Genomic DNA, 19,661 nt, shown 5'->3' with positions numbered 1-19,661 from the left:
ACTGTATGTACATTTATGTATTTTCTTTATAATCTGACCTAGTTGTCCATCTCACCATTTCTCTGTTCTGGAAGTGTTTGTGTGTCTGTTTGGTGGTTTATCTGCACGGCTGTGTTTTATGCATGTGCACCCATGTGCAGGACTCGTGCACGTGTGTGCGTGTGCCTTAGTCCCATGGATTTTCTTTTCTGCTCTGATAGGGAAGATTTGCCTCGAGGGGCTTATAGGCCTGTGTGTGTGTGCGTGGCAACTACACTGCAAAATCCTGAGTGTTAATTTAACCCTGAAGGGTCCATTTTTACCCTCTTAAGAGTTAAATGAACACTCAGGATTTTGCTGTGTAGACTTTCCAGGTCCTCTTTGAGCCTGGCAGATTTTTTTGCCAAGTAGGGGAATCAGAGGGAAAAAGACGGAGCCCAAACACCAGGCCTTATTCCCTAAGCAGATTAGACAGACCCAGAGAGAGCAACACATTTTAATTTTGTCCCTTTGGCTGGCGGGGTAAGAACATAATGCCATAGGCTGGGGTGGATGGAAAGATGGAGGGACCCGGGATAAGGGAGGTGTGTGAGAGAGGAAGTGAAAGTGAAAGACGGGCAGAGAGAGCAGGAGAAGGTTTTCGGGATGAACGGGGCAGAGAGAGGGGTGAGAGAGGAGAGGATATCGAAAGAGCAATGGAGGAAATGAATGCTGATGGCTGCCGTCTGCCTCATGGTGTGACATGAGCACATCAAAGAGGCCGTCGGGGATTGAGCGCCCATGATCCCGCAGTTCAGATTAACTTCCTGCGAGATCTCTCTCTCTCTCTCTCTCTCTCTCTCTCCGTCTCAGAGCCAGATTACTGGAGGGATAGAGATTCTCATTTCTAATCTTATTCAGATTGTAACAAAACGGGGGGATACCCTGGAGGCAGATGAAATCTCTGCTATTCCCTGACAATAATCACTTTATTCTTACTCTACTTTAATCTTAGGCACTATCCCTACCAGTTGCCCTCCCCACCTACTACTCCCATATCAAGCTAAATCTTAGCTCCACAAGCATGAGGATCAATCTATGTCTATATTATTTGTCTGACTACACGCTCAATCTAACCACATACTGTACATAATTCCTTAGAATATGCCAAGTCTCCCAATACAATATTCATTAGTATTACTGGTATTAAGGTCATGCAAACTCCTTTAGCAGGACTTTTCATTAGGGTTGGATATTTGCAAGAATCTTGATAGAAGTGTAATAAGTTAAACTACTGTATGAATTTGAAAACTGCCACATTCTGTAACCATGTGTAATCTGATTTCATACATGTTTGAGAATCGATTCATTATCATGAAAAATTAAATTGCGTTATTTAGATTTTCTCCGGTTTAACTCGTATATAGTTGTGACAGTTTATATATTATTTTTATTTCTAGATGGGAAAGCAGATGATGTCCACTATGTGATGGATTTTTTTCATTTTTGTCAATGACACAATGAGTGCTTTGCATACCTCCATAGCTATGATTTGATCGGTTCTATGCCGGCAATTTAAATCCCCTACCAGAAAAAGGTCATGGGGTACAACAACATTGTATGTATTGTCTTATATTAAAATGGCATAATTACAAGGATAATTACAATTGCCTTTTATCCCAGCCATGGGATAAAAGGCAAAAGGGTTAATGGGAACATAAGCCTTATATTGTTCCATACTAAACCAGCCCAGTCTAAACAAAGGACCTTCATGTAAAAAAAACAACCATTAAGCTGCCCTAATCATAGCGTGTCTATTTGATAAACCATCGACCATTTTAAGCCTCTTTCACTCCACTCCCATTCATCCAGTACCTACCCCAAGTATTCACATGCCTTTTATCATGCATATGCCCATAAGCACATGCCTAGTCCATACATAGTTGTACTTATCTGAATATACGTCCATTCTGTCCACCAAACTGAACTGAAAGTTAAAGCTTAAGTTATTGACAACACAGCGGTGTCTTACTGGACTAATACCAATGCAATGCTACAGTAGATAACGCATAATACCTGATCCATTATTTGAATAGCCATCTGAAATGACACGGATGCTTTCCAGGTTTTAATGGGTTAACACCCACACACACATGGACATTTCACCGCCAAATGCCATTCAGAACAGTAGTACAATATATAAATGATTATACTGATATGTTTTTCTGTCTTTTCTTAGACTCCTGGGCTGAGGGCCAGGCCTGGGCGCCTGCACTGGTATGCAGAGAAATGCATTAACAACAGCCAGGTAACACATACTGTATACAAACATGGGGTATACAGTAAAATCCTCAGTGTTCATTTATCCATTTTACCCTTTAACAGGTACATTTGGTTACATTCCTGCTCTCTCAGAGTTAAATTAACACTCAGGAATCTTACTGTGTACTCTCATTTAAAGGAAGGAGGTAAAGGTGTAAAGTTCAACCATAAGAATTAAGAAAACAATACATGTTTACGTGTTGGATTGGTGTTATTGAGTTTGTGCCTTAGCCAGTGAGCTAACAGGCATACATTTTTTTATTGGTTTCGAATATCAATCAATGTGGGGTTTTTTGTGTGCCTGTACCAGTTATTTTTCTCCCGTAAAATGAAATAAAAAGTTATAAAATAAGAAGAAGAAATAAATACAACTGTAACCCATATTGTTTGTGTACAGATGGAGCCCTTAGAGAACATGGTGGAGGTGACAGCCAAGCTGTTTGAGTGTGACCGTGACGAGATGTACCACTACATGCTCCGTCTATGCAGTAAGGACCAAGCTTCCCTCCTTCCCGTCTTTGTCGGTTTGTCCATCAGTCTCTGATGGACCGGCCAGGTCTTCTCCCAATAGAGCAAAACAGTGACCAGCTACTTATTGAACAGCTCTGTTTTCCTGAATTGAATTTCCCATTTATTTATTCCATACACGATTAAGAAAGTCCTTATATAAAGAGTTTTAAGCCTGGAACCAAACCAAACAACTATGAGATAATTCATGACCATAAAATATTTGATTTGTGTGAACAACAGAAAATTGGAAAATAGGAAGAAGAAAAAAAGGCACGGTACAAGTCTCTACTTAATTATAAGGAACTACGCATCCCATGTGACAGCAGAATTCTGAGTGAGTGTGTGTGTGTGCAGTACGTAAGTGAGAGTGAATGGAGTCAGCCAGTGCAGCAAACATGGTGTGATTGCAGTAAAGAGGGTTACCCCAATGATTGGAGTGTTGAAGCTGATTGTCGGCCCATTTTTACCTCATCCCCTACACACACACACACACACACACACACACACACACACACACACACACACACACACGTCAATACACACTAGTTAACGTGTTTCCTAAATTACAGCGTAGCCAAGGGTCTCACACAGTTGAGCAGATTAGAGTGCTGATTGCTCTCTCTCAGCAGGAAGCACATGGTTGGAAATTACACTGAGTCTGGTGTGTGTGTGTGTGTGTGTGTGTGTGTGTGTTGGTCCACATGTGCAATAGATTGAGACTGTTCAACCACAAGTACATACACTGGTAGTTGTACGGAGCTCAAAAGCCACTCACAAGGCTGTTGGGTCGAGGCTTGATTTGTAACTGATGCATTACACACACCGGCTCAGTGCACATCAGCTGCCACCCCACACATGAAGGGGTCTTTCTTGATATCCTTAGACAAGTTGAACTGGATTTGTCGCACAACAGAGTTGATCGAGTTCTTGGTCGGGTTCTACAAGCTCACGACGTGTTGTAGCTTGAAACATCGGCTATTTTTTTCAAGGGACTCCAAGTATAAATCAGACTTTACACAGCATTAAATATAAAACAACAAAAAATATTAACCAGAATACAGTATACAGAACATGCATGCAGCAGCAGGGTGGTCAAAGGTATTTACATTATGTGCAGGAGATGTGCAAGACATGACGGCTCTACGGGACCCTTTCGCCTTGTGGTGGTTGCGATTGGTTGAGTTGAGCACAGTTACAAGTGATTGGAACACTTTATTTTTCCTCACTGTTGCTCCTGTTTTTCCTGTCAATGTCAGAGGAGAAAAACGATTTCCGTAAAGCAGAGGCGGCTTGGACCAAGATGCAGGAAGAAAATGTGGTTCCCAGGGAGAGGACCCTGCGGCTACTGGCCGACATTCTGAAGAGCAACGGGCAGGAGGTGCCCTTCGAGGAGCCTGAGGTAAAAAAGAAAAAAAGAGATAATTTTAAAACATGTTCGTAGCCTGGTAGAGAACATGTGGTCGGAGGCTACCCATTTATGTAAAAAAGAAAATACCTTGCAGTGGTTCTCAACCTGTGGGTCGGGAGCTTATGCGTTATTTAAAAAAAATATTCAAAATGTGTTTTTTGTGGGGGGGGGGGGGATAGCAGATCTACAAGCTCAACATGTTGCATCTCTTTTGAGCTTGTAGATCAGCTATTTCAAATATTGTAGATCAGCTATTTCAAATATCCGATCCATATAGATTTAAAGTGTTCATGTGGCCTATAGTCGCTTCTTTTGGGCTTGTTTTCATAGACCTGGTTACTTATTTCTCTCGCAAAATCTGGCAACACTGGCTCTGATCTAATGTGTAGTCTGTCAGATGGGCAGGCTGGTGAGAGGAATTATACAGGGATCTGTAATGCCAGACTAATTTGTCCTGTAGTTAAATGCCACCATATGGCTGCCTCTAGCATCCCTGTTCTGGGGCAAACATTCAAAATGGCAGATCTAAAAGCTCACAATGTGTTGTAATGCAATGCATTGTGAGCTTTCATCACCTATTTTCAGAGATTTGTTGTAGAGGGCAATACTAGTGGACCCAGTAGAGAGCCCTGGAGGACCCCGGTCAATGTAAGTGCTTAAGCCTAATTTATACTTTGTCACAATTATAAAAAATCGTTGATATAATTTTTGTTTTTTTTAAAGCGCTTCTGTCAATTAATCCAAAAAGTTATCGATAGAATAATTGCTAAGAAAATAATCAATAGTTGCAGCCCTAGTTGTTACTTTTTCTGCATTGATTTTGCACCGTCGTTGCTTGAAGAGTGTGTTTGTGTGTGTGTTCTCATAGCCTGAAGCATGATGGGAAAGGAAGTGATGACTGTTGCCTGGGGCAATGAACTCAGTGACTCCTGGGGCCATGGCGTTGTCACCCCCACTCCGACACACACACACACACACACACACACACACACACACACACACACACACACACACACTCCTCTGCCCCTGGGGTGCCAGTCCTAATTTGCCCCCAGCCAGTACAGCTTAACCCCCCTCCCCTTGTAGCTACATGGGTGACCGAGCATCAGGGAGCCATGCCCGCTCCAGCGTTATTGTACTGTCACACACACACACACACACACACACACACACACACACACACACACACACACACACACACACACACACACACACAGAACCACGAATCAACACAGACACAACAATGTGGTGCACTTGTAAAATCTTAAATTAAAACAATAATAGACTGAGTTTTGTGTGTGTGTTCAACAGACTTGGTATGAAAACGTCTCCACCAAGGAGATGGCCAAGGAGAAGGTCAAGGAGAAGGTCCAGGAGAATGTCCAGGAGAATGTCCAGGAGATGGTCCAGGAGAAGGTCCAGGTGGTGACGGAAGCCCCCAGTAGTAGAATGGCTCTCCCCGCCAAAGAAATAGACTACTCATCACGTATGGTGACCCTGTGTAAGAAGAAGAAGCCCAAAGGTGAGTGGGGGGATCATTAAAGGCTGGATAATATTAAAATAATGTGGAAAAAACTGCACTTATGTTATCATTTGGCATTTTTCATAACCAATAAATAAACAATTTATTGCTACCAATAAATGTTGGAAAAGTGTGTTTGAACAGTTAAATCAACCTCAACAGTTAGTTGAGTAGTTTTGTGATCTTATGAGTGGAAGAACATCCACCCTGGTAACCTCACCTAAACTCCCTATAAACAAATACAAGGATACTCTTGTCATCAATTTACATTTAATATAACCTTTTACAGTAAATATATCTGGTTTTGAATGCTAGACATTTACGATGTTCATTTATAGGCCAATATTTTACTTGGAATACTGTACATCTAGCAGCTTCCTCCACTCGTTATGTCATCACTGTGCAGTACCTTTCTGCTACTAGAAGGGTAACCTTTCCAAAACTTCTCATTTTAAGTCATTTCCATGCTAACTGATATTGTTATTTAGATATGGACTCTTATTTAAAGTTGTCCCTTAATCCGTTGGCCTACCTTTAAGGTATTATTGAGTCATTATGAATGGGTCAAGAAATCATTATGATGGTAGAGTTGTAATGCATTGAAAATATTTTAACTGTCTTAGGTGTAATTTTACTTGCCAAATACCTTAACACAATAGTATATATGAATATATATTTTAGAAATATTTGGAACGTATCCAACTACATAATTCCACTGAATTCTTGTACATTATTTTAAACTGAATTAGGTAGGAAATAGGTCCTAGTTCAATTTCATCATTATTGCTCTTTTTGAGTGTCTTTCCAATCTAATTTTGGCATTTTATACAAAGAAAATCTTTTTAAAAGTGCTTAACTTTTTCTACAGAGGCCTATGGATTGCTGAAAGAATCTGAAAAAAAAGCGGTGGCTGTGAGTCCTGCCGCTTATGATGTTCTGATCCGCACGCTATTGGCTGAGGGGAGTCTGGAGGATGCCATGCAGGTGAAAGACATGTGAGTGACTCAGTAGCACCTGAGCTCTGTGCTCTTAACCTCATTGGTATCATGCCAACCAGTACCTTTATTCTTTCAGCGCCAATACCACTTGTGAGTGATTTTACTGACAATGCACATGTTACTTTAACTCTGAGAGTGAACACATTTAACCAAATTGGTTACATTTGTTCACTCACAGTTACAAATGGATAAATAAACACTGAGGATTTTATGGTGTTATCCAGTGTGGAATCCAATGAGGGAACAGGCAGTGCCTTCAGTGTCTTTGGTGTCATCAGTAGAAGGGATTGAACTTGGGACCTTTTATGTTACTAGAGGTTCCGGCCACTATGCAGCCCTCACATCTAGAGTTCAGGCTGCTACTTAGCCCTCACATCTAGAGAGCCCTCACATAAAGAGTTCGGTCTGCAGCCCTCACACCTACTTGCACCGCTGATCCAACCGATATGCTCATATATGGAAATCTCTGTATCTGTCAGTCCTTGTCCCTTTTATGCCCATATATGGAGATCCCTGATGTCAACAGTATACAGAATGCCCATACATGGCATGCCCCCTTTTGTGCCCATACCTGTATATGGAGCTGACTGATTTGTTTGCGCCTGATGCCATGACGACACATTGACGTTAGACGACTCCATATTTGGCCGTAACTGCATTGGGAACTCCTTATATGGTTATGGCTGAGTCATAGTGACATGAGCGTGATGACTTGGTCCCCCCGCCACCTGGCCGATTTAGCCAATTTGAATATAAATTATATAGGATAGATTGGTCTGTCATTGTTAATAGCATAACTTAAAGTTTCGGGTTCCCTGGACTAAAACTATATAAATAAGATACATTTTTATCTTCGTGAGTCGAGTCACTCCTATTTGATATGACTTGAAAATACTAAGATTATTCTCCAAAACCCATACCCTATTTTATCCGAATTTCTTTACATCATCCCAAGGCCTCTGATATCATTGCATCTGCACATGAATACTGTATGCCTCTACACAAAAGCACTCGGCAGTACTGCTCTCTATCTTTTCTTCATTTCAGATTATTAATCCCAACAGCATCCCAACAATATAGAAATAATGGGCCTCATTCACTAAGCTCGGGTCTGTACATAATTTGTATTTATGCCCATATCCACAACTTTCCATGTTCAGAGTATGATTCATTAAATTATTTTTGTGCATGGATTTTGACAGACATACGCTGAATTTCACATCTGCTCGGAAGCAGACTTATATACCTCAAGCTTTGTGTAGATGTTATTAGAATGCCTTATTCTTCATGCAAAATCAATTACAATAGTGCCAAACCCCAAATAAAATATTTATGTGCCCAACATTTGTCATATAAAATAAAAAAGATGTCAAACGATCTATTGCTTGGATGCATATTATTAAAAATATATATTTCAGAGGTTCCAGGAATTGCTGCATCAAGAGCCAACACAAACATTTCAAACAATTTACAGAACACAACAATTACAATTAGTAAATAAGGATTTAAAATTTTAGGCATCCTGTGCATTCTTTTCTTCAGTGACCATGCTTCTAAACATAACAGCATAGACCTTCATAACTACTTTCCCCTGCTTTCCCCTCTGTTTCCGATGATGCCTCACTTCAGGCTAAGACTAGCAGCTCCTCAATGAGGATTACACACTGATTGTGTGTTGACCCAAACGGCCCCTGACCGTCCCCTGGATGTGAACAGCAGTCCGCACTAAGCCCCTACACACACACACACACAGATTAATTTTGATTTTCCGAGAAGCGGATGACTTTGCGCAAAAAAGTCAATCTTCCGCTGATTAGTAATGTATCGTGTGTGTTGTGTTCCTACCGCGGGACATATCAGGGCTTTAGCCGATGGACAAATGGACAGACAGACAGAGGAATTAAAGATCTGAGCTTAGTGAGAAACCCCTGATCTTTTTAGGTAATCCCCTTTCTCTCCGTTTCTGTATGTCTGTCTCTCTTTCTTTTTCAATTATCTCCTTTGCCTCCACTTTCTACTCATCCCTGCCTCTTCTTTCCATCTCTCCCCTGGCAGTCCTTTACAGAGCGTGCTCTCGTACAATTTACAAATCTATCGTATTGATTTTAACTCCATGTTCCACTGTTCCATGTAGACAGACACACACACACACACACACACACACACACACACACTTTTTATTGTCTCCTATCTGAAAAGAAGCTTATTTAATTTATTTCCTGAATGAGTGGAGAGGCATGAGGGAGGTGAACTTAGAAGGGAGGATGAGATGGGGAGGAGGACCAACCTCATGCGTGAGTGAAGACGCATGAGGTTAATGAAGAAGAATTAAACATTGAGCAGGTGATGTCAAGATTAAAAGATTTGCAGAGATTGATGATGATGATGAGAGAGAGCACAGGGAAGGTGATTGAGTTGAGACCATTGAAGGTACACTTGTGGGGCCAAAGAGAAAAAGAGTAGCGATGAGTGTGGAGAAGTGAGGCTTCCAACGGATTTTTCTCTGAAACTGAAACTGAAAACTTAAACCCTCACTGCTAAAGTCTCCACTGCAATCCGTTGGCGACTGTATTACCGTGGCCAGCGGCTGCTACTCAGCCCCAGAGACACTGCGGCGATAAGGATTGGCGACAGCCCTGATGCTCAATTGAGCGGAAGGCTTAATCCGTGGTAGGGGCAGGACTGTATTAGAAAGAAAAGAAAAAAAAGAGGACAGCGTGATTGAGGTGAAAGGGAAGAGAAGGGTAGAAGGAAGAAGCGATGAGGAGAATGCTCCTTAGGCTTCAGCTCCACAGCATTCACCCCGTCTGTCCCTGATAAAACAGACATATACAGGACAGGACAGGACACACTTCAAAAACAAATCAAGCGTTTGATGTCAATAAGAGGCTCAACCAGAGTTGCTCCTTTCGTTTGTCCTTTCCCCATCCCTTTCTATTTCCTCTCATCTGTTTATCCCATCTCTCTGCAGATATTTTTCTAAACACAACTACCGTTTCAGTGGACGAGAGCGTGGCGGGTTATTCAACCTAAATGCGCAACAGATATCTAAACATAAATATCTTGGTACACCAGCAGCTCAAAATGTATTCAGTCTGTCCTGGCACTAATGTTGCCTCAGCCTCTGTGGTGTACAGTATCCTGGCACAGAACTTTGCTACTTTTGTGAAAAGAATGTGCTTGACTTTAGGATAAAGTGGTGGCAAACGTTTTAATTATTTTCAATGGTATGGGTAGTGATTCTAATGACTGTGACATACTACCATAAAGCAGCCTAACGGTCTACTTTTTCATTGCAATAAAGAGCTTGGTAGGGGATAAGATCTGAACAGTGAACACGCTCCTTAAAGATGATTGAACTGTGCTTTAATATCACTTTTGTAAACCAGTACAATTCCTGATGGTATAATTGAAAATGACTTGAGTTCATTACACAGGTGGTGGACTCTACTATTAGTTTTCCATTGCAGACGACAACATGTTCAGTACCTCCGTTTGATCTTAGCATATGAGCTTAATCAACACTGTCTTTTGCCAAAGCTTGCATCCGTAACAAGATTGTCCATGTGCAGTTGCAGTATATCAGTTTACTTAGTCTGGGATGGAATTAGACTTGATGAAATGATGTCATTCAGAAGTTTTAACCAGTCCACTCTTCAGCCTTACAGTATATGTATTTCGGCCATTTGAAAATAGCATATACATTTTGAACTTGTGAAATGGGACATTCTGCACAATGAGTACTTTTGCTGTTTTACTTTAAGTATATTTTGATGCCGATACCCTTGTACTTTTACGCCAGTACATTTTGAATATGGAACTTCTACTTGTAACAGAATATATCTACATTGCATTATAGATACTTTTACTTAAGTAAAACATGTGAGTACTTCCACCACTGCCCAAACAAAATCTCTTTCTCTTCCTCCCTCCCTCAGGGCTGCGGCTCGTGTCTCAGGTTTTCAGCTCAATGAAAGGGCCAACAGCTTGCTCATTGTCACACTCAGCAAGAAAGGCCAAGGGAAAGGTAATAAACTCACATACTGTATACTGTACTGTAGATGCAAACAAAAAACACACACACACACACACACACACACACACACACACCAACCACAACAGTTAATTGAACTAATCAATTTTTATTTATTTGATTTTGATGATTTGATGATATTTTTTTTTTTTGGGGGGGGGGGGGTTTACATTGCTTTTTTTCTTTTTTTTTTCAATACAGAAAATAGCAGATCTACAAGCTCGTGGCTTGTGAGCTTTCTTTGGAAATGATTGAAAAAATATTTTGAAATAATAATGATTAAAAACCAAATGTAGGAAACCAAAAATAAAGGGGATATTTACCAGTGTTTGGGAAACAATTCTAGCAAACAATTGGTTTCCTACATCTTGTTTTTAATTACCTTGTTTACTTGTTAATTACTTGTTTTTTTACAAAAAAAAATGATATACTAAAGGATTTCATAAATTAGAAAAATAAAAGTCCATAAATAAGATAAGAAAAGTTTTAAGGACTAGTGAAACGCGATGCATTGTTGTGCGCTTGTAAATCAGCTGTTTTCACCAGTTTGGGTCACGGGGGAGACACATCAAATTTCTCTTTTTGGGTCTCGAGCTAAAATCTTTGGGGAACCACTGACCTAACCTCGCCCTCTCCTCCAGACGGCCTTGCAACACTCAAGTCCATGCTGCAGGCGGTCCAGGTGCCCTCGGCGCTCGCCATCACCCGCCTGGTCCAGACCCTGGGTGCTGAAGGTGATGCAGCCAGCATCCAGGAGGTGGACTCCCTGACCAAAGCCCTGGGCTCTCCCCTCACTGTGACCAGTATGCTGTTCCCCAACAACATGGCCCTCGCACACATCAGGAGGTAAGACCACTAACGGCCGTCACCATTATGACATTTTACTTGACGATTAATTGTCACTCAAATAATTGCGATTAACGATTTAATTGCCTTTCTGACGTTGAACATTATTGGAACATTGTCAATAAAGATTACATTTCTGTTTGGCCTTTAGGCTTCGTAAACAAAAGTTGCACAGGGCAGATATGACAAATAACACATGTTTAACTACTTTATACTTTAAAATAAACAAGAAAATATCATAGTGTGGTTACATTTGAGATTTATTGCCCTGGGTTATCTTTTAGATGGTTGGGGAAATTCTCAGGCACCACCCAATATTATAGTAGACCTAGATTGTGGAAGTACAGTACCTCTCTGTTGTGTTCTGAAGACCAAACTCTGTGATTGTGGAGATGAGAGTAGTATGTCTAACTAGACATTCCCTTTCCCCCTACTTGACTCATCGCTGATTGTTATATAAAAAATCACACCCTGTGTGAAGGTAGCGGCGAAAGTGACACACCTATTTATAGGGCTCTATTTCGTCATGCGTCTCGCTAGCCAATCAAAGCACACCCTTTCAACATATTGTCACGTGATGCTTGACCAATGTTAGCTTGGTGGACACACGGACATACAGACATACGGACACACAGACAAAGCCACGTATAGGAGTGGTTGCCTTCGGCACCACTCAAAAACTAAGCAAAAACTAAATTGTATTTTTGGACCACATTTCATGAGACAAAGCTACTCATTGTGTTCTACAAATATGATGACTTTTTGTTGTTTATTCGCATTTTTACGTAAAAGAATGTTGCCATGGTTACGGCTGCCCAGCTGTGGGATGGCCCCGCGATGAATGACTCCCGGGTTGCCAGATCATGTGCGCATATCCCCCCACGGATGTGTCGACCGGGTATGGACTAGTATACATAATTGGCTGTGCTCGCATGTGGGAAGTCGGCAGGCGAGGGTGATCCCTGTTGAGACTCCTACAGGTTGTTCAGGTGCCTGTTGAGGGAAAATCAGAAAATACAATACAAACTGGAGACTATTCATGGATATGACTGTAAGGTTGGTCCACTCATCTCATTTCTAATTAGTAAAATGTACAATTTACAATAATTTGCAGTGATTTAGGTGCTCACTTATTGGTGCTGTTTGAGCTTTGTTACCGTGTCAAAACTACATTTTGAAGTATAAAGGATTGTACAGCTCTGTATTACGGACACAGTCCATATAGAAAATCACAGACAGACACCGCACTTAAGCTGAAACCCAACAGTCCGTATAACACATTACCAGGCGACGCGTTTGTGAGCAAGACCATCGTGACACACTACTGCATTATGCTGAAGGCAAATGAAAATGGCTAACACAAGCTTAATAGGATTATTCATAAATTCTCTCCTTAATGTGTTAAAACAACAAATGGCAAAATGCTCTCTTCTCTACCGCCAATCCTCTGCATCGCCTTCATCGTCTTAAAAAGCAAGTGAACACATTTTTAAAGCGGGCAGCACATCAAACTTTCATCGCCCTACATTAGCCCCGATCAGCACTACCCGACATAGACTCAAAACGGACTGCAGAAAATAGAGACTGAGAAATAAAATTAAATAAACGGAGGACGGCCTCACGCCCGATTGGCCACCGGCGGGTGGGGTGGGGAAATGAGCGCTTGTCATCTTGAACCCTAACCTCTGGGAGCGGTAGCCCTGAGCAGCTGTGACACGTGCGTCCCCGGCGCGCCTGAGTCGAGCTGACTGCTTAAGAGCCGGGGCGGAAAAAAAACACAAGCAGGGCCACCGGAAAACTGAGCGCCACATTTAGAGCCTCCCTCCCACCCTCGCTGAATTATTCAGACGTCCCCAGTCGCAACAATCAGCTGGATACGTCCCCAACACAGACGCACATAGACACACATACACTTACACTATTCGTTAAATATTCATAACGGCTGGTGGCATAGGAGAAGGAGGAGGTGGGGAGAGGGGGAGAAGAGGAAGAGGAGTGTTAAGTGTTATTAGCTTAGCCGGGTTGCCAGATTGAGTTGTTTGAGGTTTGCAGAGATTTGCCGCCCAGGTCCTGTTTGGTTGTGGCAGCGTCAGCAGAAAAGCATTGTGCGGTGTGTTGGTGTGTGTGTGTGTGTGTGTGTATGGGGGGTGCGCTTTAGACTGTTGCATGAGTGGAGAGGGGTTATAAAGGAAACATTAAGCCTAGATCGGCTATTTAGTGTAAGCTGACAGGCGGCTTAAGACATTGTCCACAAGGTGCGTTGTCCTATAACCCGATTCATACTTATATATATATATAAACACATATTTATACATATTTTCGACACGACGGTGTCGAAAATAGCCGACCCTACCGGTTTTCATAGACCACCACATTTGTCCCTGTGGAAGCAAAGAATTTGAGTCTTGGGAGCTGAACCTTATTTATTACTGAATGTCATTGAAACATAAGGAATGTATTATATTGTATATGAAATATCTGACCAAGGCACTTTTCCTTTGCATGTCTCTTGGGTATTCAGTTGGTGAGAGTAGTTATTTTTTTAATATCAAATAACTGTAATTTATTTTTTTCCAGTGGTGACGTGGATTCTGCTATAGAGGTTTTGGAGGCACTGTACACAGTGACAGAGCCACAGAGCTTTTTCCCCAGCATGTCCTTCGTCTTCAGAAAGGTCCTGGAGGAGAACAACGACAAGGCCATGGACAAACGTAAGACAGACCGACAACAGATATAAAACAAGGATAGACAAACCAGTGTTACAGTTTGTAGTCATGAAACCTGGAAGATTAGAAATGCTTTTTTAATAAGTCATAGACCTATCATTTATTTTGTAAAATGGCCTTTTCTCCGGGGACTGTTTCCAAATTCAAATTAATCTCCGCTTTAAAATGCATTAATACTCAATGATAAAGTAACCTATTCATACTCTTATTTTGTGTTGGATTACCTACAGTATCTCAAGCAAGTTTCAAGTCTATGCGATTTCATTTTCATACCATACTGAAATGAATGAAAGATAAAGAAAAACATGGTCCAGTATGCTTATATAAGCATACCGCCATAATGGTCCTTTTAAGAGTGATCACAGTATAAATCATGAAACATCAATCCCTTTCACTGTTTAGCGAGTTGAGTTTTATCATACATGCAAGAGATAATCAATGGGGAGCAGGTCATTATTGAGAAATGAAGCCAGTCATTAGACGTGAGCAGCGGAGCAGTCTTTATCACCCTGAAGGGGTTTATTTGTTAATAATGACCTGCTCACCATTAATTATACTGTTTATTACGCGGCTACTTAATAAAGAAATTAATAAATTGACTCAAAAGTAACAACAAAACGATTTTGATTTGTAAAGGATTTCATTGATTTTAAAAGGATTTCATTGCTTACAGTAATGAAAGTCCATTGTGTGTGTGTGTGTGTGTTACAGTGAGTGCTATGGCGGAGCGCCTAGCCAATCACTTCGCCTGCTACAGGCCAGCCACAGACCTCTTCCTGGAGCTACTAGAGATCGACAAAGTAGAGGATGCAAAGTTCATGCTAGCTGTAAGTGTGTGTCCATACTGTCCGTCCATACTCTGTGTGTGTGTGTGTGTGTGTGTGTGTGTGTGTGTGTGTGTTGGGGGTTGGCTTGTGTATGTTAATCCTCTATAGCTGGAAGCCACTGAACCAGAACATTATTATATTCAGAAGTTATGCTGTTGTATTGAATGTTAACTAAAACCAGCTCTCGGTTCCAGAAACTGCAGAACTGTAGTTTCGGAATTTCAAGCCAGTGCTATTTACTCATTAACCGTTACTAGGGAAAGCTTGTTGGATAAAAACCTATAAACAATCCCCACTTTATCTGGGATATAGTGTACCTACATGCATTACTGCATTCCAAAGTGATAATGGAGTGCTGGTGGCCAGGTTTCATCTCAGAGAACAGAGAGACCACAAAGGTTTGTCTTCATCACACAAAAAGTGTCTTTCTGATGCTTCTGTTAATTCATCCATTTATAACTCGGAGAGATTGTACAAATGTAACAATTACATTTGTACACTGTCAGAGTTCAATTAACATTCAGATGCAACGGCAAGATAAGCCTCTGAAAAGCACAGGGGAAAAACTCTCTGCGTGCCACTTCTGTGTGTATAGCAACATCCATCTAGCATTCCTCTAGTTGACTTATTTATCCAGATGCATATCCTTCTCATTCATAGTAAAAGCGGAGGGGGATACTTCCCTCCATCCCACCACACCACACTGGGTAGGCTGTGTGAAATTGGCCTGCTGCCACTTTACTTATGTGATCACGCTTCATCAAGTGCAGCTCCATGACTCTGCGTTCGGCTCTGGGGATGTGAATATGTACCAGCTTAGATGAGTCAGACAGGAAACAGAACACAAGATAGATGAGTGGAAGGCATCAGAGAGAGTGGGGGGAAACCAGGCGAGGACAGAGATGGCTTGCCTTCGGTCCACCTCAAGCCTTCCACCAGTAAACTCCTGGTTGATTGTCGCTCGCTCCGTCTATCAATCATTTAGCGGTGTTTCTGACAGGCATGCATGCTAATGAGCGTGAATATGTTTCTTAACTGCTGTTGCTGACCACCATTCATCACTATTTCAAAAGGAACTAAATGGACCCGTGTTTAGTAGGTCACAAGACGCTGTTCTCACTCTCTCTGTTGTCTCTCTGTTTATGAAGACGCGGAAAGAAAGAGAAATATTGTCAACAGTGTTGGGCTATATTACTTAGGAGAGTAATATGTTACTTATTACTTATTACTGCTTTGCAAAGTAATAATATTATATTACTTATTACTTGGAATCAAGGGTAATATATTATATATTACTTTATATTACTTTCCCGCGCCCCCCGCAAAAGAAAAGACGTGTACAGTTTTTAGTCTTTTAGAACTGAATCCAATTTAATGGAATAATAGAAAACAGTCAACAGTCTTTATCTTTCTAAGTATTTTGCTGCTGTAAATTCCATATTTGGAATTGGAACAATAATTATCCTTACAGGAACGACATCAATCTGAACTGCACACACTGGCTGCAGCCTCTCAAAAAACTGTATTGTACATAAAAAACAATAAAGTAAACATTTCTTAATCTTTTCAACATATCTTACACCAGTCAATAAATAATTAGCCAAAGTGCAAAACTGTAAACAAGTCAAACAAATATCTTACACCAGTCAATAAATAATTAGCCAAAGTGCAAAACTGTAAACAAGTCAAACAAATAAATACAAAATAAAGCAGCAGTCTCTCTGACTTTTTAAACTTTCAAATGTAAATAAAATATAAAATAAAGCAGCAGTCTCTCTGACTTTTTAAACTTTCAAATGTAAATAAAATATAAAATAAAGCAGCAGTCTCTCTAACTTTTTAAACTTTCAAATGCAAATAAAATATAAAATAAAGCAGTAGTCTTTCTGACCTTTTAAACAATGATTTTCACAAATCACGATACAACCAAGTGTTTTCAAAAGGAAGCCAACAAAACCTGACAGTCTTAAGATATCTATATAAAAAAAACAAAAAGAAAAGAGCAGCAGCAGTCTCCCTGACTTGATTGTACATGTCTTATTCTAATCTTAAACAACGAAATTAAATGAAATAAAATGTCTCCTACAACCACATTTAGGCAGATATGTCCAGCTTGTTTATTTATCTCTGCCCTGCCCCTAACATAAACAAGGTCCTAAGTTCACTGACACTGTTCAGTGAACTGAGTGAAGGCTTCGAATTACTGCTTCTCTTGCTGGTTTTCTTTCACTGGTGGTGTGAAGAAGCAGTGATTGTATCTCATTAGCACGAGCTTTTCAAATCGCGTATCACCCAATCTGTTTCTTTTAGGGGTGAGCACCAAACCTCCTAAACTAAAAAGGCGCTCCACAGGCGCGCTAGACGGGGTTGGGGTGTTGTACTTCAAGAAAATCTTTTTAACATTGGAGAACTTGTGCAGACAATCAAATTCGTGCCCTGACCTCAAATAATCCACGACTTCTTGTTCTACAGAGTAGATGTCCTTGGGCTCTGGCTCAAATTCAAAAAAGTCCCTTTCAACGTCGTTGTGTGACGTGGACGCGGAGGCACCCTCCTCCTCTTCTTCAGCAGCAGCAGAAGCGATTTTCCTACACTCAGCTGTCAGAAGCTCCTTTGCATGGTCCCTCTGACCCTCATCGCTCAGCCATCTGAGTTTAAATTTCGGACAGCTGACAGCAGCAAGAAGTGCAGCATCATTGTTGTCCAGCACCGCAGAAAAACGAGTCTGGATGGCCTGAAAAATACAATTTGACCTATTTATAGTATTGCATTAATTTATATAGGGGCCGGCCGTTTGCTCTAAAGCAATGTTTAATGTTGATAATTGTACTAACTGGCAGCTTTAAAAACAAATACAATGCAATTATTCGATATGCAAAAGAAAACGGTTTAGGGGGATATAGGCTTACCTTCACAATGACGCCTGGAAGGCCAGCTGTCATCCGTGACACTTTGTCCTTTGTTTGAAGTGTCTTTCTCATTAAGATTTGGAGGGTTGGCAATAAAGATCCATAATGGCAGTTATCTCCTTGTAGTAGGTCCAACGCTGCTGTAAGCGGCTTCATAACAATGCAGTACTCCTGCAGGAACTGATACTCTCTCTCACTGAAACTCTTAACTCCTAGTTTCATGCACAGATTGTTGCGCTCTGTCGCGGGGATTTCGGTGACTCTGGAAACCGCCTCGTAAAAGGAATTCCACCGTACACATGACGGCACCAATAGCTTACGGCGGCTGGCCTCCTCCACATGTTCTGCTGCCACTGGTGATCGACTTGCTTTATTCCAGAGCGCCGTACATTTTGCAATGCTGTTCGTGTACACAGTCTTAGTCTCTGTACTGGATTTTAAGTATTTCACAACATCGCCAGTGGAAATCAGATTAATTGTATGCGAAGCACAGCGGTAATGTGGTGGAAGAGTAGGAGCATCACTCTCACTGACTGTCTCACAGTCATTTGAGCCGGAGAGAACATCTGTGACATCTGTAAAAGTGACATCATCATCGGGACGGTTTTCGTCCAGATCTGAATCTGAATCAGAATCTGATTCTGCGATAGCCTGTTGGTATACTCTAAACGCCTTGCCGAAATTTGATGCATTGTCTGTCACAGTGGCTACAACTTTGTCAACAACAAGTCCATACGACGAATGGACGTTCTCTATTTCTGATCCAATGACATCAAATGTGTGTCTGCCTTTAATTCTTTTACATGCTAAAGCTGCCTTGTGTCGCTCCAAAGTGGTGCTGTTGATCCAGTGCACTGTAACACCTAGGAAGCTCTTGTTGTTACCCCCCGTCCATATGTCAGCAGTGGTGGAAACAAAGTGTACCTCTCCGAGGGTGGCCTTCAACTTAGTTTCCATCCCCACGTATTCTTTCTCAAGCCAAGAAGAAAAGGATTTCCTCTGTGGCAGCTTGACTTTGGACTTAACTGGTATTCTCTCTATGATGGCTCGAAATGAGGGAGAGTCAACAGTTGATAAGGGTAACATCTCCTCTACAATATATCCAGCCACGAGCTTCTTCAGGTCGTCTACTCCTAATTTAGTGGCATCTAAACTGAAATCCAGTTTCTGTTGTTTTGGCTCTGAGGGGCCACCAGTTTCATCCTCTGGTGTTTCGGTCAGCGTAACATTCTTGTGCATTTTTTCAATATGCTTCAACAGGTTAGACGTAGTATTTTTTGCTGTTGAAAGTGTTTTTCTGCCCACGCAGAGTTTACAACGGACATTAATGTTCTTTGGATCTTTGACACCCACATATTCAAAATAATGGCGATATTTCCAGCCGTGAAAAGTGTAAACATCGCTCGCCGCCGCCATGCTGTTTGTGTTTGTGTGTAGTGTGTTCTTCTTTCTGTGTGTTACCCGGCGCCGCTCGCATACGGGTCATGCGCTACGTCATAACTGTGCGCAGGCTGCGTGCTAAAAAGAACTGATCTGCAAGCTATATAGCATCTCTGTTGACGTAGGTTGATAGCTTGTAGATCTACTCTATTTTTGCATGCT

General features: G+C 41.3%; 1 protein-coding gene across 1 annotated transcript in view; it reads left to right on the top strand.

Moving 5' to 3' along the window:
- lrpprc (leucine-rich pentatricopeptide repeat containing) overlaps window positions 1-19,661 on the top strand; it is a gene marked incomplete at its 5' end in the record, with an annotated part of 70,284 nt that overhangs the window by 42,614 nt on the left and 8,009 nt on the right. The window contains 9 exons of the mRNA XM_084075683.1: window positions 2,198-2,266; window positions 2,678-2,768; window positions 4,047-4,189; window positions 5,510-5,720; window positions 6,589-6,715; window positions 10,657-10,745; window positions 11,393-11,597; window positions 14,175-14,308; window positions 15,035-15,150. Coding sequence (XP_083931809.1) covers window positions 2,198-2,266; window positions 2,678-2,768; window positions 4,047-4,189; window positions 5,510-5,720; window positions 6,589-6,715; window positions 10,657-10,745; window positions 11,393-11,597; window positions 14,175-14,308; window positions 15,035-15,150 — 1,185 coding nt within the window. The remainder of the gene's footprint in view (window positions 1-2,197; window positions 2,267-2,677; window positions 2,769-4,046; window positions 4,190-5,509; window positions 5,721-6,588; window positions 6,716-10,656; window positions 10,746-11,392; window positions 11,598-14,174; window positions 14,309-15,034; window positions 15,151-19,661) is intronic.

The sequence above is a fragment of the Gymnoscopelus microlampas genome (genome assembly GCF_963454915.1).
Source record: "Gymnoscopelus microlampas genome assembly, chromosome: 13".
NCBI lineage: Eukaryota > Metazoa > Chordata > Actinopteri > Myctophiformes > Myctophidae > Gymnoscopelus > Gymnoscopelus microlampas.
This window is presented reverse-complemented; position numbering and strand designations above follow the sequence as displayed.